Source organism: Gavia stellata, chromosome 3 (assembly GCF_030936135.1).
Source record: "Gavia stellata isolate bGavSte3 chromosome 3, bGavSte3.hap2, whole genome shotgun sequence".
NCBI classification, from domain to species: Eukaryota; Metazoa; Chordata; class Aves; order Gaviiformes; family Gaviidae; genus Gavia; species Gavia stellata.
In genome coordinates, this window is record NC_082596.1 from 38,683,619 (window position 1) to 38,710,275 (window position 26,657).

Genomic DNA, 26,657 nt, shown 5'->3' on the forward strand with positions numbered 1-26,657 from the left:
CGTTGCGTTGCGGGCAACGACTAAGGCAGCGAAGAGGCAGTAAGCGGCGGCGCCGGCGGCTTCCGCGTTTGCCGGGGTGGGGGGGCGAGGAGCGGCAGCGGGAGGGCGCTCGGTGGATGGGCGGTTGGCGGACGGCGCCGGTGGCGGCGGCATCTGTCAGGCGCCGGTCGTTAGCCGGAGCGCAGGAGATGAGCCTGTGAGGGCGGAGGAGCGCGGGTGGGGGTAAAGCCCGGCCGGAGCAGAGCGATGTCCCAGCCTCAGCAGCAGCAGCAGCCGCCGCCGCCGCCACCGCCGTCTCCTCAGCAGCAGCCGCAGCCGCCGCCTCCAGCCGCCGCCAAGAAGCGGGACCGGCGCATCTTCTCGGGCACCTGCCCCGACCCCAAATGCCAGGCGCGGCTCTTCTTCCCGGCCCACGGGCCGCAGAGCAGCGGCAGCATCGAGTGCACGGACTGTGGGCAGCGCCACGAGCAGCGGCAGCTGCTGGCCGTGGAGGAGGTGACGGACCCCGACCTGGTGCTGCACAACCTGCTGCGAAACGCGCTGCTGGGCGTCAGCGGTGCCGGCCCGCCCCGCAGGAACACCGAGCTCGTCAAAGTCATGGGCCTCTCCAACTACCACTGCAAGCTCCTGGCCCCCATCCTGGCCCGCTACGGTATGGATAAGCAAACTGGCAAAGCCAAGCTCCTCACCGAGATGAACCAGGGAGACATCTTTGACTGCTCCCTCTTGGGTGACCGCGCCTTCCTCATTGAGCCGGAGCACGTTGAAACCATCGGTTACGGAAAGGACCGCTCTGGCAGCCTCATCTACCTGCATGACACCCTGGAAGATATCAAGAAGGCCAACAACAGTCAGGAGTGCCTCATTCCTGTGCATGTGGATGGAGATGGCCACTGTCTCGTCCACGCAGTCTCACGGGCGCTTGTTGGCAGGGAACTGTTCTGGCATGCTCTGCGAGAGAATCTAAAGAAACATTTTGAGGAGAATCTGAGTCACTACAAGGCGCTTTTCCATGATTTTATTGATGCAGCAGAGTGGGAGGACATTATCAATGAATGTGACCCTTTGTTTGTTCCTCCAGAAGGTGTGCCAATGGGCCTTAGGAATATTCACATCTTTGGTCTGGCCAACGTGCTTCACCGGCCTATCATCCTGTTAGACTCCTTGAGCGGAATGCGAAGCTCTGGAGATTATTCAGCAACGTTCCTCCCTGGTCTGGTACCTCTAGAAAAGTGCATGGGAAAAGACGGCATGTTGAACAAGCCGATCTGCATTGCATGGAGTAGCTCAGGACGTAACCATTATATTCCTCTAGTTGGAATAAAAGGTGCTGCTTTACCTAAGCTGCCTAGGAAGCTACTTCCTAAAGCCTGGGGAGTTCCTCAAGATCTCATCAAAAAGTACATCAAGTTAGAGGAGGACGGTGGTTGTGTTATTGGAGGAGACAGAAGTTTGCAAGATAAGTACTTGATGAGGCTCGTTGCTGCAATGGAGGAGGTTTTCATGAGTAAACACGGTATCCATCCCAGTCTTGTAGCTGATGTACATCAGTATTTCTACAGAAGGACTGGTGTAATCGGAGTCCAGCCTGAAGAAGTCACTGCAGCTGCCAAAAAAGCAGTGATGGACAACCGTCTTCACAGGTGCCTCATCTGCGGGGCCCTTTCAGAGCATCATGTTCCTCCAGAGTGGCTGGCTCCTGGGGGGAAACTCTATAACCTGGCAAAAAGTACCCACGGCCAACTGAGGCCTGACAAAAATTACAGTTTTCCCCTGAACAGTTTGGTGTGTTCTTACAACCCCACAAAGGATGTGCTGGTACCAGACTATAGCCTGAGTAGTTTGACTGCTTGTAACTGGTGTCATGGCAACTTAGTGCGTCGTGTCAGAGAAGATGGATCTGTTTCATATTTGGATGGAGACAGAACTAATACTAGATCTACAGGTGGCAAATGTGGCTGTGGATTCAAGCACTACTGGGAAGGTAAAGAATACGATAATCTCCCTGAAGCTTTTCCTATTACTCTAGAGTGGGGTGGAAGAGTGGTGAGAGAGACAGTCTACTGGTTCCAGTATGAAAGTGACACATCTCTGAACAGCAATGTGTATGATGTCGCTATGAAACTTGTTACCAAGCACTTCCCTGGTGAATTTGGTAGTGAGATTCTTGTTCAGAAAGTTGTCAACACAATATTGCATCAAACTGCCAAAAAGAACCCTGATGATTATACCCCTGTAAATATCGATGGTGCTCATGCCCAAAGAGCTGATGATGTACAGCAAGGACAAGAGTTAGAGTCACAACTTCCAACCAAAATTATTTTGACTGGCCAGAAGACAAAAACTTTGCACAAGGAGGAGTTGAATATGAGCAAAGCTGAAAGAACTATTCAGCAGAACATTGCAGACCAGGCTTCCGTAATGCAAAAACGGAAAAGTGAAAAATTGAAACAAGAGCATAAAGGGCAACCTAGGACTGTTTCTCCTGGGGCTGTTCGTGAGGGGCCATCATCTGCACCTGCTACACCAACAAAAACCCCATATTCTCCAACATCTACAAAAGAAAAGAAAATTCGAATAACCACAAATAATGGGAGGCAGTCAATGCTTACCCTAAAGTGCACAACCACCTTTTTGGAACTACAGGAAAGCATAGCGAGAGAATTTAATATTCCTCCGTATTTGCAGTGTATTCGCTATGGTTTTCCTCCTAAAGAGCTTCTGCCTCCCAAAGAAGGCATGGAAAATGAGCCTGTTCCTTTGCAGCATGGTGACAGGATTGCGATAGAAATCCTGAAAGGTAAGGAGGAAGGCAGGCAGTCTGCTTCAGCACACTCGGCCCATGCCGTGAAGCATGAAGACGTTGCTGTGACTAGTAAAATCTCATCAAAGGAACTGCAAGAGCAAGTCGATAAGGAGATGTATTCTCTCTGTCTTCTAGCAACACTAATGGGTAAGGCAGACTTCATGTTATACTTTAAAATTGTATTTTTAAGTAGAAGATAACATTTTACAAACTATAGTTACATACGTATCTTTTTTTTCCTTTTCTGTAACCATGGAGAAGGTTAGTTCCTTTATTCCTCTATTAGGAGAACATTTAACATGCTGTCAGTGATTTGTTGAGTGTCGTGACTTTTAAAAACGTGTACGAGATACTTGTTCTTTCTTTGCTATAAAGTCCTCTTTTAAAAATTGCTGTTTAGAAGTTGTTGCATTTCCTCTTCTGTCTGTCTCTCTATTTGTTTTTCCTGTCTCTCATTAGGCACAGATCTGATGTGTATGTGTGTGAGCTACATGCTGTCTTTTTTCCTACATCTCCCTCAGGTTTCAGGAAATAAATTCAGAGCAGAGGTGAGAAGGGGATGCTGAATGTCTGCTCATTGGAAGTTTGAGGACCAAATTGTCACTTTTGTAGTAGGATAAAGTCCTGGCATTTCTCCCCACAAGGACCTGTGTTGGTTTAAGCAAATCAACACAACATTGTATCCTTAACTAATCTGCTAATTTTAAGTGATGATCTAGTCTTTTTAAAGAGCTGTGAAAAGTATTATTTCAGAATGCAAGCAGAGGAGAAACTGAAAGAAGCTAAACACAGATTTGAATCCCAAAGGTGGACATAGGGTTGCAAAGCTATGCTTATAAATTGTCAGTCATGTAAACCTGACTAACTGTTACTCATTCAAGATGAAAGGACTTTTATCAGGTGCCTGTGGTTTTTATTTTCATATTTGGACTCAGGAGACTTGGACGTTCATTTGTGTACTTTCTTCATCAGGTTTCACAGTTCTTGCTGCTTACTGGCAGGAAGTAGAACAGTAATTATCATACATTTAGCTCTATGAACCAGTTTAATAGTAATGTTTACAGGTTTTTTTGTGGGAGCCTTCTCTTTTGCTGGAGGGATTTGGTGTGGCTAAAGCATGTGATGTTTTAGAAATGAAACTATTACATAATCACAGAGTGGTATGTCAGAAGTTCATCATGCAGAACTTTGATTCTTTTCCAAGCCTGATTGTTTACTCCTATGTCTCTCGCAAGATAGCGTGCTGAATCACTAGCCACCTCGTCACACTGACATTTACACCACAGTTCCAAAGTGCAGCAGGTTTAAAAGCTGTCTTAATTTTGAGATGAAGCTTAAAAGAGTGCTTTTGCATTTTCAGGAAATACTCCTGAAAATGTAGTTATTGGCTTACTTTTAAAGCACCTCAGAGTTGTGGGGTTTTTTTGTGTATCAGTGACTTCAGCATTAAGGTGTGTCATTTTTTTTTACAAGTATTTGTCTATAAACTGTGAGCTGATCTGGTATTCAAGAATCAATTTTTGTCTTTGACTCTCATTGCTGTTAGACTCTGCTTTCAAAGCACAGGTTAGAATAGAATTTACCTCACCCTTCTCTGACTGCATCCATTTTGCATTACTAATAGAAGTAAAAGTGTCAGCAAATGATAAACCAACCAGTTATAACAACTTACGCAGCTACTGAATAAGATGCTATTTTTATATAATCACTTTTCTCATCAGGGCTTCATTTTCCTTTAAAGATACTTGCGGAAAAAATCTAGACAGTTGACTATTTACAATTGTGATTTTTTTCAGTGGGGAAACAAACTCTAAGAAACTTCCTAAGTCCTTCAGTTCCTCAAGGTGGTATATTTGGCCTTTCTGGGACAATAAGCCTCAGTGTTTCTCAATTACATTTCTGTACTGCTAAAAAACAATGCTGCAAAGTTCTGAGAGTCAGCTTATCCTGCATGCTCTTGCTGTAACTGTTCTGCTAAAAGCTTTCATCTAATACAGTCAGATTAGAATGTGTAGAGGGGAGATGCTATTGAAATAGCTCTCTAGGCCAGACATGTTTTGCTTCCCCACCCCCCCCGCCCCCGTCCCCATAGTGAAAGAGTGTCTTCAAACATCTGTAACTATTCATTCTGGATGCTTAAAAGCTTTTCTTTTGTACAGGGTCTCCTGTAGGCTGACTTGATGCTTCTGTCATATTTCAGTTACTAGAATTTTTCTTTTCTGTTCTCAGCCAGTTAACTTATTAAAATTTTAGACCACGTTCTTTAATTTTTATGTATATAACTTAAAAATAAGCCTTGGGAAATTAGATACTGTAATTTCTGGACTACTTAGCTTTACCAAAAAAAAAAAAAAAGCACAATATTTTTTCTCCCCTATTTTTCTTTAGCTCAAAATACAGAATACTATAAGGAAATTACTAAAGGAATTTTAATTTTACATTAACATAGTCAAACCATTATATTTTTAAACTGATTTTATAGACACTCATGCAGAAGCACTCTGGATACGTGCAAGCCAAGTATGAATCTATTTTGATTGGTTTGTTTTGCATTGATGAATTCATCAGTGCACAAGAAGTCAAAATAGCCAGGTTTAAATTAAATGTATTAATTGATACCAGGATTTGCTTGGATTTAAACAGCTTGTTTTTAAGCCAACTGTCGTTCCCTGTAACCTATGTTTATCAACTGTGCTTTTGATTTGTTTTGCACTTGTGTCTGTCCTCTCTGCTGTAGGAAGTGATGGTCTTGGGCTTCCACTGGCATAGGGTAGTCTGCACCTGCTCTTTTTCAGCAGTGTATGAGGCATGCTTGTGGGTCGGATAGTCTTCATTTGTTGCCGTATCTTAATGTTGTGGGGCTGAGGTCTAGTCTGAGGGAGTGTGTTCTGGAGTGGGAATAGTGTCATCTCTTTGATAAATGTAGTGTCTTGGGGGAGTTTTTAATCTATCTAAATGATCACCCAAATGAACTTGTGACCTATAAACATCTTACTTCCATGGTAAACAAAACCAAAACAAACAGTAAAACCCAACTAGCAACAAAAATGTGCAAACCTCAAACATAGTTTAGTTGAATCACACACACTAGTTCCTCTGATCTGGGAAGGTCCAGTTGTAATTGTGGGGTTTTTTGGTGTTGCAATCTGAGATCTCTTTATCAAAACAGCATGGTTAGTTGGTATTTCTTCCAGTGGCTGATGCTTTTGTTTTGTGAGCCCTGCTCTCCACACTTTTCTGCATTTAGTCCTCGTTAGCGTTGCATAAAAGACTATCTAAACAACAATGCTGCCCTGGTGCAAGGCTTGAAAAATCACGCCTGGAGTGAATAGGGAATCTTTCCTTGGAGAATGCCACTAATGTGTAAAACTGGGCTTTTTCTAAAAGCCTGGTGGTTATCTTGTGGAAGGGAAGGGAATCCTTCAAATAAGAATGGATTGCTAGATGCAGCAGTATAGGAGTCCTTAGCATGGAGTCAGCCACTGTGGGGCTGCTGGCTCTGGCCTCCCCAAGCTTCAGTATACTGGTGACGGTATTCTATTACTTATCAGTGTAGTGGTTATTTTGATTCCTGTGAGCAGTATTTAAACCATCAGCAAGACTTCAGTTTGCTGCTGCTTGGGGGAAAATGAAGAGCCACAGCAGTGATACTCTGGTGCCATTGTGTATAGGGATGTGTATTTCAAAATGTAAATGAGAATAGGAGTGCAGGGCAGCAGTGAACACCTCTTGAAATAGCAAAAACGTGAGGGAGAGTGTTATCAGCAGTAATTGTCTTCCCTTCATGCAGCTGTTTGAAGAAGAGGGAAAGCAGTGGCAATAGTGGGGAGGAAAAGAGAATGCTCCTTTTACTTTTTTTTTTTTTTTAGTGGGTCAGTGAAAGCTGGGGAGGAGCTACAAATTTATTAACAAGTCAGTAGAGGAGAGTTATCAGGATAAAGTCAAAAGACAAGACCTCCTTCTTCAGTAGATCACGGAAAATAAGAAAGATGAGTAGTTGGTTTTACTTGGATGTTCTTGCTAGGGAGTTAAGGCCAAATCTGTGAGCTTGATGTGCAAATAAATGCAATAAACCAGAGCATATATGGTTCAAGGGAATGCATTTAAAATTAATCCGATTAGATGTTTAGAAAGGCAAGAGACCTACATAAAGACAAAACACGGTGAAGATGCACTGTACCTTTTTATAGAGAATGGGGACTTGAATAAAACCTGAGGTGGAGAGGTGAGCGACAGAATCCTTCTGGTGGGGGGACAGACAAGCAGGGGAGTGTGCAGAGTCCCATGTCTGTCATGGAAGGGAAACAGAAAAGTCGGAGAGTGGCTTGAAGGGTTTCAAAGCGTAATGTAGCACATAGTGCCACCATCATGAGGGTGAAACATTTTCTCACCTGAGGTGGGTGGGATAGGAGAGTAGCCACAGTTACCTTGTGGGATATGCAGTGAAGAAATGCAGGGAGGGATTTAGGTGTGCACTATATTCAGTATGTGGATGCTATTAAAAATAACTCTTTACTTTTATTTTGCTCTTGACAGCAAGCAAAGAAATATTGGTGGGTGATATTTTACAGCCTCACGCATTCCAGTTATCTCTATTCCAAGTAGTAAGTGCATCCAGTTAACTTTAGCTGATGATTTACATGCTCCAAGTTTAATAGAAAATTGAGAGACATGGTTATTGAGATTTTGATGCCTAAAGAAGGGTGCAATTTCTATTTAAAGTATCTCCGTATGTTCCCTGAATGTTTGATACAAAGTGGGAGAAGCAATTTTTTCTGGAAATGTATACGCACAGTAATTGTTTTTGCATCAGGAGAATGGAATTTATCAGCACTATTTGTTTACACTACTTTGACAGCTACATCATGTCACTTCTCTGAAGCAGATAAGTGGTTAGGAAAAAGAGGAAGAGGGTATAGGTAAAAATGCAGATCTGAACTGATTTAGCAGGTGCTGTTAGGTCACTGATATTCTGTCATTGTAACCCAATTTTTCTGTTCTTTATATTCCTTTCCTTACACAGTCTAGGTTTTCTTTTTCCTCTCAGCGGCATTTAAAGTTGTCACATTTCAAAGCCATTTTTGGCATCTTTGAAAAATGCCAGTTACGCAGGACTGCTGGGGCCTCACAGTTGGTATTTTGTTTCTAACTCTCAAGAAAAGCAAGGTCCAGACACGCAACTGCCTGTGTGGATGCTTGTGTCTCAGCTACAGTGTAAAGTCTGCTGTATGGCAGCTATGAAATTGAGATCTGATTTTTGAGAAGGTGTAGGGGCATAGAATTGAGGTTTTAATGTGCAAGGGTATGTGCTTGAATTTTGGAAGTGTGTTAGTAATTTCCTAGTTTTCTGTTGAAAGCATGGGTAGGAGGAGAATGGAGACTCGTGTGCAGGGCCTGGCAAAGAACCAGGAGCTGCAGCTTGGATCAAATAAAATTTGAGAACCTTTGTACTAGAACATGTAGGATATTTGACTGCAGACGGTGGTATGTTTTCCTGAAAGTTTCTCAATGTCCTGGGCTCCTGTTCTGTAAATTTGCAATAAAAATTCGAATTCTTAATTGCATAGAAGAGAGCGAGGATTCAGCTTTTAATTCAAGGAGTTACATTTTCAGCCATTGTCTATAATGTTAAAATACAACTGTTTAATTCTAATGATTGTGTTTGATTTTTACAGGAGAAGATGTCTGGTCTTACGCAAAGGGGCTTCCTCAATTGTTTCAGCAGGGTGGAGTATTCTACAGCATAATGAAGAAAACCACAGGTATTTTTTGTTTTTATCCCTTCCTTCCTCTGTTTTCAAATCTTTAAAATTGTAAAAATTATAAATTGGTATTGAGTCACTTGTAAGCATAAATACATTTTTATTTTATTACCATGGTACATTTTCATTTTCATAATATTGTAGAACTCCTTATGCTCCCTCAGAGAGCCTAACACTAGGGAATCTGAGTAAGACTAGTTCATCAACGTAAATATCTTTTCTGAAATTTTCTCTACAACCATACATCTCCATTTAAACTTCCTGAGTTGTACGAACAACTTCAATAAGTCAACTGATTATTTTTTTTTTCCCCCGGAAAGATGAAACAAAGAGAAGATCATAGGACTTATTCCTGTTATACTTTAAAACACTTACTGGATAAGCAGTTCATTTTCTAGTGTGCTTCTTAGTAGATATTTTATACAGGGGTATTACATGTTTTAAATTTAAATGTTTGGTTAAATTTGTCTTTCATATTCCTAAGATTGTTGTTCAAAAGCAAAGCTATCCCTCCCCTTCTTGGATTGACTATGTGCAGAATAACCAAGCAAGTATTTAGAATATATTTGATTTTTAGATGGCTTTACAAATACTACCTACAAATAATGACATCTGTTTCTTTAGAGAAGAAAGTACTATTCAGTTATTTTCTCTTATTTAAAGTTTATTTTCTTATTGAAGTCTTTGCATTCATAGTTTAGCTCTTGTGGTTTCATTTATAATAATGATTCCTTTGCTGCTTTCTTACTGTTTGATTTCTTCTTAGGCAGTTTTATCAACCTTAACTTAATCTTGATTATTTCTGGAAACAGGTATTTTGCAAAGTAATTTCTGTTCTGTTTGCAGTAATTAAAATGCATGGTATGCTCAATGCCCACTACCTCTCACTGAATTATTAGCCGGGGTAATAGAATTAGTATGCAAGTGTCTTATAGCAGATCTGTTTCCTTTTAGTTTTCTTTCTTTTACTATGCTTGTACAGTAAAGACTGGTGTATTGTGGCAAGTGAATTAGCTTAAACAGTGCCTGATGGAAAGGACATTTTGGACTGATTAATGATGAGCCAGAGTTGAGAACCTGAAACGAATCCAAGGGATTTTAACCCAGCTGGTAATTAACTCACAGAAAATGCCTGACTTAAAAGTAATTTTTGCTTACTGACTATGTGAGAACTAAGGCTGTGGGAGATGGTATTCTGTATTTGAACATTATTGCATTCCTGTGTGTGCAGGTATTTTACAGTACATTGGTAGGTAGAATTACTATTTTAGCATTAACATACTTGTACGATGTTAACATTTTATGAACTACTAAATTTCCTCATTAAACAATACAGTGTGCAACAGTCTAACTATTTTTTCACTTAAAGAAGCTCCTTACCTATTTGTAATATTTTAATTAGTGTAATAATGCAACTATTATATTGGACATTTGGAACAAAGCTTTCTATCAAGTGTAGGTACTGTTAATTGAAATTTGATTTAGTGGATCTTACTTAAGATCTTATTTTGAGACTTCAGGATTGCAATTTCAGAGGCAGTTTTGGTCTATCATAGAAGCTGTTATAGCTCTCTCTTTTGCAAATGAAGGTTTTGCTGGTAAATGATGTAGTTAAAATATGTTCTTCAGGCTAAGTGAGATGGATAGATGTTTGGGGTTAAATTTTGTTCCGTGTATGTTTTTGGCTGTTTGGTTATTGGTTCCCGTGGATACATAAAGAAAGGAGCTACCTGTCTGAAGTTCTCAAAATAAAATCTCATCTGTAGATTCTCTGCAACTGTAAAAGTGTGTGAATCAGAAGCTGTGGAGGATGAGTGAGATTGGTCAGTTGGTTCATCAGTACAAAAACAGTTTAATAACGTTTCAAATTATTTGAGTGATCTTTTTCACTGATGTCCAGAATACTTGTTTTGACTGCATTGTATTTGATAACACAGAAATAGGATTTGCTTGCTGTGTTTCTTCTGCATAATTTCTGGTGTTTTTCTTTAAGAATTGTGAGAGAATATGAGGAAAAATCCCATTAATTTACCTATTCCTGGCACTTTTTAAAGTGGGTTTTTTATTGTAGCTCTCCTTGCATAGCTGGTAGAACTGAAGCGAGTTGTTGCAGCCAAGTTTTCATCTGCAGATAGCTTTTAACTCACAGAAAGCTATTGTCACTAAAGTGATACCTACCTTGCTTTACCAAAACCTGTATGGGACAGAGTTGAAAGAGTTATGTTGTGTTTTATGATGATAAACTGGAAAACCAAATGTTGCCCATTTTTGACACAGAGCAGCTTCAGAATTTAAATTTGTCTAGTGAACTCTCAATTTTAGTAGATTGGTCAAATTGTAAGAGGGACAATGAAACAAACAGCAGATCAAAAATATTATGCCTCATGTTCGTTTTGTGAAGGTTAATAGTTAAAATCTCCAGGACTACTAAACATAGTGGTCTTGAAACACTTTCATTTATCTAGCAACACTTCCTCTCTCAGAGGAAGACAAATAGCAAATTTGAAATTCGTCAGGCTTAGCAGCAGTTGTACACCCTGAAATCCTACTACAATTCTAAGTAGTATGGAAGTGGTCCTAAATAGTACTTCTCCAGATAGACAGTGATTTGACATGTGCTCTTTGGCAGTTTTCTGGGGTTTTTTTATTGTTTGTTTGGTTTTGTGTGGTTTTGGGGTGGGGGGTGGTGGTGGTAGTGATGGGGTTTGGCTTGCTTTGTGTTACTGCAAGCATATACTATTTCTCTAACTTCTGTTGTATTAGAACCGCAAGTCCTAGCAAGGTGGTTATTTTATCTAGTAATACTACAGTCCTGTCTTTTCATTAGAATCGCCATAGAAGGCAGCAGCATCTTAGAGGGTATACTGTGATTGCTATCATATGACATACAAGCCTAAATAGTTTTTCTCCCACAGTAGTAAGTTTCAGTGTGTTTGTTTTTACATACTTGATGCAGTAAGTTTAGATACAATAATTACTGTGTATTCAGAGCATGCCTTAAAATATGTTAGCACTTTGAATGACTTTTTCTATCTTTATAGGTTTGGCTGATGGCAAGCACTGTACTTTTCCACATCTGCCTGGTAAAAACTTTGTGTACAATGCAGCAGAAGACAGATTAGAGCTGTGTGTGGATGCTGCTGGGCACTTCCCTATTGGTCCTGATGTTGAAGAGTTGGTTAAAGAGGCCTTAAGTCAAGTGCGAGCAGAAGCTACTTCAAGAAGCAGGGAAGGAAGTCCTTCACACGGAATGCTGAAGCTGGGTAGTGGTGGAGTAGTGAAGAAGAAATCTGAACAACTACATAACATAACTGCTTTTCAGGGAAAGGGCCATTCCCTAGGAACTGCATCTAGTAGTCAACAACATGATCAAAGAGCCAGGGAGACACCACTTTTAAGAAAGCATAGCACAGAAACGGACTTCAGTCCTTCTGCTAAAATTGAGCCTTCTGTATTCACAGCTGCTTCTGGTAACAGTGAGCTTATCCGAATTGCTCCGGGAGTTGTGACAATGAGAGACAGCAGGCAGCTTGACCCCACTTTGATTGAGGCACAGAGAAAAAAGTTGCAGGAAATGGTCTCTTCTATTCAGGCTTCAATGGATAGACATTTGCGGGATCAGAATACAGAGCAGTCAGCATCAGTTGATCTATCTCAAAGAAAAGTAGAGGCAGTGAGTTCAACTGCTAAAACTGGGAGCTTTCAGGCTGGCTTACCCGAATCATTTTCTGCACCAGGTGGTACTGAACACTTGAATACCGAATCAACTGATGGTAACATGGTGAATTCTGTGGGAACAACATTCCCTGCAAGGTCTAAAGCACAAAAGGGAAATTCTGTTGAGGAGCTTGAGGAGATGGATAGTCAAGATGCAGGAATCACTAATGCAACTGAGCCAATGGATCACTCATGATAGGTTAAAATCTAATAAGGGTAGAAGAAATTACTGTTCAAATGTAATGTTTATTGGCTGGGCCACACAAAGTGATTAGTTAATAAATCTTGTACGTATGTCGAAGATTATATCATCTTATTCAGTGCATGATAAGCGTGTGATTGGCAATAGCTTTCAATATTACCATACTGCTACCCAGGCTGGCTCTGTTACCTGTAAATTAGTTATTAGGAAATGCACTGAGATAAATATCTGCTGTAAATGTGGGTTCTTGAAAATTCTTTGCAATTTTTAATTCCTTAAAAGTCTTAAAATTTAAGCCCATGCAGGGTTCTTACCATGCTAGTTTAAGGTTACTGGAAAGGCTAGAACAGGCAAAACTAGAAATGTGACAAAGTTAATCCTGTCCCAGGTACTTAATTCCACTCAAAAATATGCTATAAACATGAATTATACACAAATTTAAAAAAGCAACTGAAACTAAACTTCTGCTAAATTTGATAATGCAGCATATACAGTACTTCAGTTACATTGTGCTGGCACTTCCTCCAATTTAAAAACTTTTTTATTCATACAGCTGTATACGCTTCTCAGAAATCTTGGAATAAGTGTAACTTTAGTAAACTCTCTAATTTCTGCATATTGTCAGTTTAAGCAAATTAGAAAAAAGGCTGCTTAGTGTATGATGAAGATAAAGTGAATGTGGTGTGGTTATGCATGGCTGTCCAAGCCAACACAACCATTTTGGTGCTCTGTTAGTAAGTGATAGCATGTTTTTATTTCCTCACAAATACTGAGCTGGTCAGATGTTGTGCAACTTTTAATACAACTACAGGAGAGAAGTTGGCAATTGCAAGAAACAACAAATGTTCAATGGCAAATCCATTTCTTTTAAAAGACTTTGATTACTAACATTGTTCAGTAATGGCAAAAATTAAATAATAGCTGTCCTCTTCAGAGCAAATTAACAATTTATTGGAAGGAAATGACTCTCTAACATACATTATCCTAACGTGTTCAGTGATAATTGAGCTTTTGGAAGCTCACTGTTTACTCCATGGAAACAAGGAATACATGCTGTTTCAGTGTCTGTAAAGACTACCCACCTCTATTAGCCTCACTTCAGCTTGTGATGCAGATTTCCCTGCATCAGTGATAATATAGCTGGTATCCCTTAAGTAGCATGCTCATCAGACCTGCAGTGCTAGTTCTGAAGAAGCAGCCATTGTGCTTGCTCCCTAAGGATGGAATGTGTATCTGACACTGCACTTTGCTTCCTATCTTCATAGTCATATTTAAGTGCACTATTGTTGCTTCCTCTAAAGGTAAAACATTGAGTGGATGGAAGATGTTAATACAGCTTCAAAGGAATTAAGAGCATTTAAATATTGAAGTCTGTGTTTGTGCACATGTGGGTTTTTACCAGTTCACAAATGTTGTTTGTATTGTATGTGTTTGTATTCAGAAAAGTCTCCTCACTTTTTACATTTCTAATCACTTAAACAGTTCTAAGCATTAGTATGATAAAATGTCACACGAGGGAGGATTTATTTTTGTATGTAAAAATTAACTGAAGCAAGTCACTTAAAGAATAGCCCCTGGTTTGTCAAAGTAAATTAAAATGCCTCTGTTGGTTAACTTTTTATGTAGAGGGAATAAATATTTTATGATTTAGTACAGTACTTATAGGTAAAAAAATAAGAATCACCTTTTCACAAATAAATAAAAAAATCTAAGGTCTCAAATTGCTAACCTGTAAGTTAGCAATGTGGAAGCTTGGAATGTATGAAGTAATTTGGCTCACCAGAACTGACCTTGCTGATGCACTGATTAACTGGCAGGGCTTATTCAATGAGAAACAGGATGCACATGCAGCAGCTGGAAGCCTGCCATGACTTCTGAAAACATTTAGCCTCCCATGAATCAGTCTAGCTGTCTGAAGGCTACTTCTATATAGAAAATGTTGAGTAGAGGCTTGCGCTTTGTCACAGTGTGAGGTTTAGAAAAGCATAGCAGTGGCATGTTCCTGGAAAGGAGTTTCAAGTCAGGGGAGACTGAGGGGGAGGAATCGCCTGGATCTCTTGCATTTTAGATGAGGTAACTATCACTTAGACATTTTTAACCTTTTCTTTAGAAACAGAAGTCTTCCTCGGCTGAAAAAAATATGGGCAGTGTATAAGAGAATTTTAAGTTCGAAATACATTGAAATATTTATTGCACATCATCCCTATTTCAAGGGAAGATGCTTACTTCTTTCATGCCTTTCTGGTAAGACTATAGAATTTTGTGTGCCTTTCACTGTGTAAAGAGGAAGGCTTGGTTTAATTTTGACACGCTTCCCATTTCAGCAGTAATCTGATGTTTTCCTTCTTATCTAAATAGAAATAGGCACAGATAATAGCTCTGTTTGATTCACCCTTAGTGTCACCTTGGGTCCACTCAAGTCATGTAGATCAGAACTCTCCAGTTCCTAGAACAAAATGGTCTCAAAAAGGAATGGTAAAATGGTGTCAAAATCACAAGATCCGCTGATGTGAATTTCTCTGGTGTAAAGCAGGATTGTGCATATTTCTTTGCAGTGTTCTTATTTCACGTAGCTTTCTCATGCATTTAAATATCAGTGTTTTTGAGAAAGATGGCTTTTGATTCTCTCAAGTGAAGCTAAACTTCATCTACATGCTGGTGAGATGTATAACTGTACAGGAGAAGTGAAATAAAGAACACCGAAGTGTAAGTTTGAACAGATGTTTCATTTGATTGCTAGCAGTGGGTGCAAATGTAAGTTGAGGCAAATCTGTGTGCCTGTCTTGTTAGATTTCCCTGTTAGAGCCAGGAAAATGGTGGTGGGGTACAAGGGCAGGGAAGATGTTGACTCGTTGTGGATGTGAAGCCCTGTCGATAGGACTTCTCAAATGGTGTGAAGAGCGTCCCTTTCTCAACAAGCCCCCAACTTCATGCTACTGAATTGCCTTTGGACTTAGGCTGTGGTTCTAAATTCGTCGTGCGTACCTGCCTTGATTACTTTCTTGTCTAGGGATCAACCACCTTCTACACAGTGTCTCATGGCAAAGAAGACTTAAATTATTTGAAAATCCTAAATTTTACTATGGCTTAGTATGTATAACCTAAATGAGAGATGATTACTGAAAATACAGGCCCAGTAAAAAACAAAACAACAAACAAAAACCCCAAAGGAGAATTAACTAGATTCCTGATGAGCATATGGGAAACCTCAGGAGAACAGATCAGTTTTCAAGGCAAATGTAAGATTTTCACTACTTCAAATGGCTGGCTGCTTGGTAAGGTTGACTTTTTGATACTGCTGTTTCTCTGAATTGTTTGCATTTCAGTGAGGGGAAAATAAATAGCTTTTCAAGTGAAATCATATAAATATATTTGGGATGTCTTCACTGTTACAGTCACAAAACAGCAATGTATATTGTTGGATTTCTGAATCCCATATAGTTTACTGGTCTTCTGATAGAAAATGTGAGCTAGACGTTGCCTCCGACAGAATGCTCTAGCAGCGTCACAGAGGCATAATGCCACAAGGCTGTATGCTAACAACTCTGTACAACAGGCATACTTTCAAGACCAAAATGCTTAATTTACAGTCTTTCAAAAAAAGGAATCTATTGTCACTGTCACAAGGTTAGCAGAGTTGCTTGCTACTTTTTTCAATGCACTGAAAATGCCAGGTAATAAAATTCATAGCATGCTTACAATTGGGAGAGTGATGCTCGATCTGAACTGTATGAAAAATGAACAATTTAATAAGATGACACTGTTATCTCTACATTTGTTTGGCTCCCATTTTCAAATAGCAGAATCTACATGCTTTTGTAAAATAACAATAATATGAAGTTGATCCTTCTGTTGAAAAAACACAACAGTAAGTTGGTTTCTTTGTTTTGCTTGTGGATATCAGTTTAGCTTCTTAAAATTGAAGAAGTTGCTTAAGATCTTTAGAATGCAGGATTCCCTCTGAGCCCTTATGCCTGCGGTTGAGCAATAAAAGGTTGAAACAAGAGTGGTATTTTCAGAATTATTTTATGTTTAACGAGGATTATTGCCAAGAAATGAAAGAGTGCACTTTTAAGAGGGAATGCTATTTAAAATGTATAAATAAGAATTAAAATAGTGTATATATTTAGAAAACAAATCTTTTTAAACAGTAAGTGCTTTACATGTTGAATTAAAAATAAATTAGCATAGAAACTATACCATATTCACAGTACTGGCTGTTATCCAGCACAGGTTGGTTTGTTTTATTTGTGATGGCTGTACTAATGATATTTTGATTTTTTTTATCTGTAATGTAACAATAGTGTATTATAACAGTATATAGTGTACTATACTACACTTCACTGTACAGTATTTGGAATTTTCTTTGATTGCTATATTAAAACTGTAAGTTAAAACATCTGCTTTGGTTTTATAAGTTGCAACTTTTACCTAGCCTTTCACACATTAGCCTGTTTAATTAACACTGATTTGGCTACAAATTGAATGACTTGTAATTATATTACCTTCTGCGTTCTACATATAAATTGCATTATACTTGCATACATGAATACTAGTACAGAAGTTGAAAAACTGGTACGAGTCTTAGAAAAGCAAACTCTGATGTCATCCATTTTGCTTTAGTTATGTTTCTGTTTAAAAGAAACTTTTTTGAAAGAAAAATTCTTTATGGAAAAGTTTTTTTTGACCTCATATCTGTTCTGAATATTACATTAACCACATAGGACCTTTGAATTTGAAAGATTTTTAAAACAGGTTTTTACATATTTGAGACCAAAATCTGAGATCTGAATCTTTTTCCAAAGCTGTCACCAAGAAGAAGGTGTAGAAAAACGCTGACCAACTCATACATGACATTTAAGATGACTTGCAATCTGTGGTTTGAAACGTTGGTCAAAATGTATTTCAAAGCAAAATTTTAATGCATGCATGTAATATGCAAGTATGAATAGTATAATCTGGAAGAACTAGGCTTTTGAATATTTGGCAATACTCAAAGATGAACATATTGACAACTACTTAAATGATCTCTCTGCTTTTTCCACCAGCTACATGTGGTACTTTGTTTCAAAAATTGGATGTAATCATAACTTTCGAGCCTAAAAATATCATAAAACCCATCTGCAAAACTCTTTGTTACTTCTTCCTGTATTTATTGAAAGGCTTTAATTCAAAGTGTGCTAGCATTAAAGCATTCTTTAAAATGATGGGTGTAAGTATACGGACTTAATTTTGATTGCATGTCGTATCATGAAGAATTGAAAATTATCCTTTGGAAGATTTGTATTTCAAAGGCTTAAATGCCTAACGCTAAGCTAGAAATTTACTCATCTTTATTAATGCAGTGTTTATAATCTGAGCCAAAACCAGTACTGAATGTATGAATCAACCAAGTTAAGAGTACTTTCAAAGTGTTTTCATTTCTCTTCTGCTATTAATTGTACAGCCTTTAATATCTATCTAATTATTTTTTTTAGGTTGGAGTTGTTGAGTTTGGGGTTTGTTTTTTTTTTCCTTTAGGTATGTCCATAGTAAATCTGTTCTAACATCCCTGCAAAACCCCAGCTTCCTGCCAGAACAAGAGCCCTCACAACATACTTTTCTCCCTAGGATCAGGGTGAGAGAACATTGGATGTTCATCAGCATGTGTAGTGAGTTGTGGAAGGTGCTTTTGGCATTACAAAGAGTCAATTCAAACATGCATACTGACTCCAAAAATGAATAGAAACTGCGTCACTTTGCTTGATGTGGAGTTTATTTTATTGAGGCTTTCATATGTGTTGGCTTCTACTGATCTGTGATGTTTTGAATATTTACTTCTTGATGATAGATAAAGTAGTAGTGTTTGGATCTGTAGTAGACTTGATGGCCGAGCTGACATTACAGAAACCTGGTTGCCACAACTGATTTGAAATGGGTTATTCTGATTTGAATGACTTAAACTGATGTATGCTGGGTGATTCTGAACATTTATTAATACCGTCAAAGGCATTAGGCTTCAGCGTAAGCATGACCTCTGTAGCAGTAACTTGCAGACACTTTAAGAGGCTTCAGAAAAGACTATTATTCTCTGTTCTGTTAATGAAAGGCATTGATTTGATGATAGTTGCACAGGCTTGTATTTGGACTTTATCCACCTCTGTTTTTTTAAATGACTACCGAATTTTGTTTTCTGCTGGAAATAATGCTTCTAGTGGCTTGTCTTGCTGGCAGCAAATCCATTTTCACTTCTAAAGTGATCCTGCAGATCTGGACTGAGTCTGTGCTGTTTGGAAACTTTTATTCAGTAAGTGAGAAATTAAAAAAAAGATGGCAGGTGGAAGGAAGTTGCCAGAAATTAGAAGAAGGTTTAGAAGGTGCTATGGTTCTTATTAGCCAACAGTCTGTGGAGTCTGGCTACATGAAATGCACAGTCGTTTCTTATAAACCTTTTAGGCCATGGTTCAAGCTGCTACTTTCAGAATAAGAAAACTTGATTTTATAGGCTATTCTGTCAATGCAGTATACAAGATTTTCTTTAAAATGAAGATTCTTTCAGATTGTCACATTGTTGTATAAATGTGGAGAGATACTTGCCAGATGCTACCTCCTAGTCCTAACCTCTCTCTTCTTCCCCACATGCATTTGTGCAGACTCTGCAAATACTAAAGAGGTCTCTCCTGATGTTGTGCTAGCTTTCCTGTTTGCTTTTCATCTGCCATTTGGACTTACATATTGAATCATTTTTACCATGGACGTTTTTGTAAGCTTATTGTCCTCTGTTTCTACTGTTGCTCTTAGAGACAGTAAGAGGCAATAGATAAATGATCCAATTTCACACAAATCAAATGAAAACCTTGTTTGACTTCCTCCAAGATCTGTATGTATAGGACAGAAAGGAATGAGGGGAGATTCTGAAGAGAGCAGAGAACTTGTGGGCATATTCAGGAGAGGGAAGAAGATGCATAAGGATTTATCAATGATTCTAAAAGACACTTGGTAGTTCTGTAGGGCAACCATGTTTCATGGTGTTCCACCTCCAGGGTGATTAGCTTTAGAAGCTGCAGTGGCTCGCTCTAAATCTGGGCATTTCCCTGAGATCCACCTTTCTTTTCTCCTAGGAGCAGAAGCTGCCAAATACATACTTTTCCCCCCAGAGGGAGAGAAGGGGTGAGACCTCACCAGTTGTTGCCACATGATGGTGTAGGGTTTTTGGCAGCAAGAAAAAAGCCAAAACACACAGAAAAGGCAAAGGCCTAACTTAAAATCGTGGGGAATGAAATAACTGCTATTTCTAGCTATTTGTATGTTCAAATCTGCTCAAGTATTGCTCAGTACATACCCAAGTCCTACATCTGAACATTGCATATACAAGAATACTTTTTCCCCCACTATGTCTTTCTTAAAATAAGGTCCTTCTTGGCTTCTGAAGACAGATACTGGAAATGGCAATTATTTTTGCAGACCACAGGAGGGATGCAGGAAATAAGTGTCAAGGGTACCTTCCTTTTGCTTTCAAAATAAGAAAATTCAAGGCATGGTACAATGGAAGAAACTAAATACCAGTATTTATTTCTCTGCTCCCCCTGTTTCTCCTAAACTTAACTACTTCTTTACCCTGCCATGTTCACTAACATTTTTTTTTTTTTGGTTTCTTCCCTGCATTTGAAGTCAACTGACCTAGCCCATTCCCTTCTTAGTTTGGAAGCTTTGAACTATCTCAGGCCTCTAGTAAGCCAGCAGCCCAAAAATCCCCAGTTACCTATTGTCTACTCTGAAAGTAGTCTTTTTTTATTTAACATTTTGGATCTTTCCAACCCTAACCCTGAGGTTCTATGTTTGAAACTCTCATAAACTCACATCCTTGCACAAACTTAGAAAATACATTTGCAATAACTAAGGACTTTTCATGGACACTCATTACTGACTGCAGAAGTGGAGCCAGGATGGAGGTGTGCAGTCTTTCGCATCTGTAAGCACTCTCTGCTCTCTCTCCTCTCCTCCTGCTGGAATTCCACAGGGCACGGGAGCAACACTGCCTTGGAAAAAGAGGTAAATGGCAGTTGTGCAAACAGCGGAGGCCGGCATCTCTGGGATTGCCGGTTATGACACTGGAACATTTCTCTCCGTGACTCCTGTTACTCTAATCAGTGTTAGGAGTGGGAAGGAGAGAGTCCTGTTGCTAGTTTGAAAGGTAGGTGATCAGAACACTATTATTTTTATAAAGTGTTTTTTCCTTTGGGGGTAGAAAGTCATGTCAGTGCTTCCCATTTATTACTGGGATGCTCTCGAACTTAGGCTGTTTCCTTGAATCAAGCTCAGGCTGCTGCTGGGACACTGTTATTGCTGCCTGATTACTGTTTACCCACGTGAACGTTTGGTTGTCTCAGTCTGGCTCCAACTGCTTTACAAAGCCCTTGCATTAGGACTAATTGTTTACTCCTGGGGTTGGCAAAATCTAAGGATTAAGTTGACCTCTCTTGCATTCATAGTGATGACTTTCTAGGGCATAATTCCAAAACAGCATGGAAAAATGTGTACTGCTAATATATGATTAACAGGTGACTTCCAAATGATCTCTTCAGTCTCCAAAGTTGTGTGTATGTTTGAAAGGAGTAAATCCTTTTTTTAAAACAATTTCATGGCTGACTAGAACTAGTAAAATTATCCCTCCCTGATTTCCAAAATAAACAAGTGGCGTTTGAGGAATTAGTAAAGCCTATTAATTGAGATTAATATTATAATCTAATCTTCCAGCAGTATCATTATTATTTATTGAGAGAGTTGATAGTGAGATCATAGGTAATGTCTGAGTGTAAATTTTGAAACTTTTTTTTCCCCCCTTTGATTGATTCAAGGCTGTTCCACTTTTAACCCCTGAAAAGTGATCTGTTTGCCTGTATAGTGCCTCATATAAATTAACACCCATGCCACTGAAGCCATAGGTGAAGTGGTTGCCAACCAGAAATTTGTCTCTTCAAAGGAGTGCTGTCAGCGTAGCTGCCACTGTACTTGTATAAGCAGGTGAGGTGAAGCTTAGGACTTGTTTTCTAAGTGCCAGTGTCCATCAGAGCCGTGCAGTGACACCATTTCCTCACACTCTGTGCAAGAGACAGTGTGAGCTCAGCATAACCTCAGTTTCTTCTCAGGCCAGTGCCAGCTGAGGATTGCCAGAAGCAGGGATACAGAGCAGCTCATGAGATCTGAAATATAATCTCATCCCTGAGAACTACAGTTATTCTACAGTAAGTAACTTGTTCTTCGTGTACATGCCTGAGCAGATCCTAGTGTACGTCCCTGGCAGGGCTACATCCCTGGAGCTGCTTTATTGATCTCCTGAACTTGGGAACTGCAGTTTTTTTCTTCAGTCCAAGGCTTGATCCAAAGGCCGCCTCAGAATTCTTTGAGTAGTCCTACAGCCTCCTTGAGAAGTTGATATAGGCTGCTTTGGGAATGTGCAAGAGGATGTTTTTTGTGCACGATTCTCAGGGAGGTTAATGCGCTAGTATAAATTCTAAGCCCATCCAGATATTCTCAGTTATTTTGGTATTTTTGTGATATGGTAGCCTTTAAGCCTTACATTTCCACCCTCCCTACATTAGCATGAATAAAGTAGAGCTGTCAATATAGTAAAGCAAAATTCATGAAATCACAAAGTCCGTATTCTTCTGTGTCATGGTTAACAGAACACAGGCTAATTGAGTTAGGCAGAGGTATTAGCACTTTTTCCCCTCTCTGAAAGGCTGTACAAATAGATTGAGTCAAAGTGCACAGATCTTGCTAACTCTCCTGGGTGAAATGGTTGATCCTGTAAGACTTAGCATCTCAGGAAAATATTGTAAGGAGCATTTAGAGAGAATTCCAGCAAAAGCAGATGATTTTCAAAAGCTATGAATGGAATATTGCCCTGCAGAACTTTGTTAAACTAAGAAATCTAAAAAAAGACTATATGAAATATGACTCTGAAAGCACACAGCAAGTTGAAATTGCCCTGAACTGCGGCTTCAGTGAACGGATTGTGACATGACTCAAGTATGAATGACAAGCTGGGATCTTCAGTACTGAGACATGGAGCAAATGCAGATAATAATGTGCTGTCCATATGAAGAACTACTTTAATTTAAAAGAGTATCTGGTGAATATCCTTGTGCTCTTCATCGGGAATTTCTCCAAACATGGGGAGGAAGCTCAACCCCCACAGGGCTGTTGCAAGCAAGATCACCTTGGGCGCTGAATGAGTGGTGCCATGACATTAAATCTAGATCAAGTCAAGTAGCTGGGCTGAAGACTTGATGGATGCTTGTGGTTTTGATTGACATATTTGGTGTTTCTGCCAATGTAGAGCTCTGAAGATTGTAGTCACTAGAAGAACTGGTGAGAAGGCACTGAAGGCTGTTAAAAGGAAAATATCTGGTAAAAAGCTGTAAGCTCACCTATGCCACTTGATGTTAGCGATCATCATGTGCTTCTTTTACTTTATAAACCTTGTTTGTATGAGACAGGCAGCAATTGCTTTTGAGTTGGGAAACTGTTTGCTGAGGAAATAAGCCACTTGTTTTCCACAATTCAAAAAACTAATTCCTGAGTTTACCTTGTAGGAGTTTTGCTAGATTCAAAGGTTGAAGCTCTCGTAGCAAGAAGTCAGTTGTGTGCCTTGTTGATTGTCTGTGCTGAGAATCAGCTTCACAAAGACTCTGGGTTCCTCCATTGCAACGTTTCCGAACAACTTACAGGGAGATCGTTCAGGACAGACTGATTATTCTTCACTTCATGTCAGTGGTGTTAAGCCCTGTGCTTTCTGCGGAATATCCTTGTATCGCTTAGTTGTCCAGATAAATGTTGAACTGGCTGCCTGAGTTCACAATGAGATTCTGATGAGCATAGCAGTGAAGAATTACAAACTTCTGCACATGACTTCAGAGTTTTCCCATCATTTCAGCTCTGTGACATTATGAAATGGGATCATGACTGGTATTTTTTTATTCATTAAAGGCTTTGCCAGGGAATAGATGGAACTCTCACAGAATTGGAGCAGTAACAAATGAGCCCGGTAATACGCATATGGACTTAACATACGACCTAATAGTGTGGTACCTTCATACCACTGCAGCTGGGTGAAATTTTTTCATGCATCAGCGGTGCACAGAAAGGGACCTGTTTCCCAGCAGGAACAGAGTTGCTGATCTGCTGTTGGTCAGGATCATAATGAATGCCTAATAGAATTTTTTTCCCTGCAGATCAGCGGGAAGCTTAGCAAGAAGGAATAAATAACAGGGCAAATTACAGGATCGTCACCGTCTCTTCCAGGGCACTTCACCTGTAAAATCATCTGGGTAAGAGTGTGAGTGAGTGTCCTGTCTTTGGAAGTGGGATGCCCACTGCTGCTAGCACTTGGGGAACACTACAAAAACCAAGCAGGATCCAAATAAATGCCAACAGGTAGTTCTAGTGATGTTTGGTTTTGATTTGTTAGGAGACCCAACTAAGCAGTCCTAAGGCACCGGGGAAGTGGCAAAGTGCCACCGGCAGTATGCCTGCTGTCATGCAAGGTCCATGAGCTTGGAGGGATGGTGACATTTGTCTCATCCTGCCACGCTGAACCTGCAGCAGTGCCTTTGCACATGGTCATGTTCTTCAGGTCTAGGCTGGAATCGAGCTCTCCTTTGTCACATGGGAGTCTTGGGAAGGACAAGCAAAGGCAGAAAGCAGGTCTTGCATAATGAGGTCAGATATTGCAGGCTGGTGAGTGTCCTACCACAAGTCTGCTGAGGCTGAGCCTGATGGCTTGTGGGCTGTGACAGTCTGGATGGGATGTGATGGGATAGGACAGTCCCTGAAAATGGTGGCATTTGGGGGAGACATTCCATATCCCACTACAGAAACAGACTGCCGGTTTGTGCCTTCTTTCTTAGGGATGCTCTTAAATGAACAGTTGGAAAAAATAACTTGTAGGGTCTCTGAAGACAGAAGTAGCTAGACCTCTGGCTTAGTTTTGTGAAGCTACTAGAAGCTGAGAAGACGTGGAGAGGGGGGTGCTTCTCCCAGCCTCTTTTTGTCATATAGGAGCACAAGAAACTCAGAATGTTAGACCTTGTCACACAGGACAGTAATAAAAAAAAAAAGTGAGGTGCGTATGTGCTTACTGATGTACTCCAAGGAGAATGGTTACTGGATGTCGTAAGAAACTGCATCTTTAGATTATTGGGGTTTTTTTAACAGGACCATCAGTACTTATTAATTTAGTAGTTTGACTCAGCTAATGCTTTCAGGATGTATTTCCTAGAAAGTAAGAACACGTATTACTCTGGGAATATAGAAGGAGGTACTTATTTAAACAACAATATTTTTATTTCAGGCTCCTTTCACTTTGAATTAAATATAAATGAGTGCTAAAAGATGACATTTTATACCATATGAGGCTGACGACACAAATCCTGTCTCAGGGTGGCTTTTATTCCACATACTTTTTGACTACAGCTTTTGTAGTTCAAAGGCTCCTGTCAGAGCTTTGATGTGGGGACACCTGCTGTGTTGTCATCTCCGGCCGCTAAAAGTGAACCACAGCGCATGCAGGTTGGCGATGAACACCTATTAATAAGTAGAAGGCAAAGACTACTTGTAAATAAAAAAAAAGGTCAACAAATTAGATTTTTTTTTTTTTTTTCTGTGAAAGATGCAACGGTACGAGTTCGCCCTCGTAACGGTGGGTTTGTAACGCGGGTAAGTTGGGGTTTTCGCGGGTGTTTTTCCCTCCTGTGCCTGACGGGCTGTGGCAGGGCCTGAGCTTCCCCCGCGCCTGCGCAGGGGGCGCTGCGAGCCAAGCTTTCCCGCTCGCCCTGCTCCCCTCGCAGGCCGGGCAGGGGCGGCCGGCACGGGGGTGGCCGTGTCTCAACGTATATCTGTGCATATACGTGTGTATGTACAAACTCCATCCATACAGGGCTTCGTTTATGCAAGTAACTTCCAGCCTAAGACTTTCGTGTGGGGGAATACTTAGAAGATAGATAGGTTATGCTCGAGTGTAGCTTGTGCTTCGTGACAGGGGTAGTTTCAGGAGGGTATTTCCTCTATGGTGGTGGTTAGCAATTTTCCGTAAGTAAACCATTAAAAATATATGTGGAGTAAGAAACCATATGCCGTTTCGATGGTTTGTTTTGACCATTAATGTAAAAATCCCAGTACAAAGCTGATGCTTGGGCCCGGTGATGGACTTGAGCACCCAAGAACTGGGCACCGGCTGTGGGTGAATACCGCCCGAGTGCCTGCCTCAGGGCTGCTGGGAGACCCCCTGCCCTTTGTTTTTTGGCTCTGTAAGTGCCAGCCCAGGTCTTTACGGCAGGTGCCCACACTCTTTTCTCCTAAAAGCTCCGCAGAGTTCATGTGTTTGTAAGTGCAGCCATAGAGGATGTGGTGCCATGTTTGGAGTGCCCTTTTTCTAATGTAACAGGGTAGTGGCTACAGCAGGTGACCCCTAAGCGGGATGGGGCGGTGCGATGAGACCCACGCTCCTCGCTTCTCAAGCACGCGTGTAACCATGGGGGATCAGTGCTTTGGAGAAGGAAAGAAAGCGGGAAGAGGGAAGGGCTGTCTTCGCACCCCGTGAGACTGCGCGCAGCGCGGCAGTGTGAGGGGCTGAGGGCTCCGTCCCCGCCCCCGGCGCTAACCGACCCGCCGGTAGCAGGGAGGGGGCCCAGGCTGCGCGAACCCTCCGCTGGGCCTTTGCTCTGCCAGGCTCGGGTCGCCTGCGGTTTCAGATCTCCGTCTAAGGCAGACCTTTACGCTCCGGCTGTTGCCGGGGCAGGGGGGCCCCGGCCCGCGGTGCGGCGCACACCACGCGCCGTGAAGAGTGGCGGGGCTGTCTGCCGCGGAATGGAAGCGGTTGCCAGCTCCCTTCGATAGCTCAGCTGGTAGAGCGGAGGACTGTAGAGGCGCGGCCCGCGGGAATCCTTAGGTCGCTGGTTCGATTCCGGCTCGAAGGAGCGATGCGCTTTTTGCGGGGCGGCCGCCGTTTTTTTTCCGTCAGGAGCCCCGCCGTTGCCTCTGCCGCTAGCGGCGCGCGGGTGCTCGCGCTGGGGGTTACGGGACGGTGGGTGGTGGAGAGCCGGGGTCCCCTCCGCCCCGCCCCGCCCCGCCCCGCCCCGCCAGCCGGGAAAACTCGCTCCCCCGTCATGCCTCGCCCACACCGCCCCTC

The 26,657-nt window shown here is 40.9% G+C and overlaps 1 protein-coding gene and 1 non-coding gene across 2 annotated transcripts; both read left to right on the top strand.

Annotated features, from left to right (window-relative positions):
• Positions 1-246: 246 nt before the first annotated feature.
• VCPIP1 (valosin containing protein interacting protein 1) lies at positions 247-12,501 on the top strand. The gene is made up of 3 exons (XM_009809898.2): positions 247-2,953; positions 8,482-8,568; positions 11,610-12,501. Exons 1-3 carry the CDS (start codon positions 247-249, stop codon positions 12,479-12,481), a joined length of 3,666 nt encoding a protein of 1,221 aa, XP_009808200.2. The 3' UTR covers positions 12,482-12,501.
• Positions 12,502-26,355: 13,854 nt separating this feature from the next.
• TRNAY-GUA (transfer RNA tyrosine (anticodon GUA)) lies at positions 26,356-26,445 on the top strand. Its single transcript is given in 2 exon segments — positions 26,356-26,392; positions 26,410-26,445. It is a non-coding gene; the product is annotated as a tRNA-Tyr (tRNA).
• The last annotated feature ends 212 nt before the right edge of the window (positions 26,446-26,657 follow it).

Bases quoted from the DNA above. Each gene is read 5' to 3' on its own strand.
- VCPIP1 (XM_009809898.2), top strand. From the start codon at position 247: ATGTCCCAGCCTCAGCAGCAGCAGCAGCCGCCGCCGCCGCCACCGCCG. The intron at 2,954-8,481 runs GTAAGGCAGACT...TGATTTTTACAG, and splicing joins TCTTCTAGCAACACTAATGG to GAGAAGATGTCTGGTCTTAC. The intron at 8,569-11,609 runs GTATTTTTTGTT...CTATCTTTATAG, and splicing joins CATAATGAAGAAAACCACAG to GTTTGGCTGATGGCAAGCAC.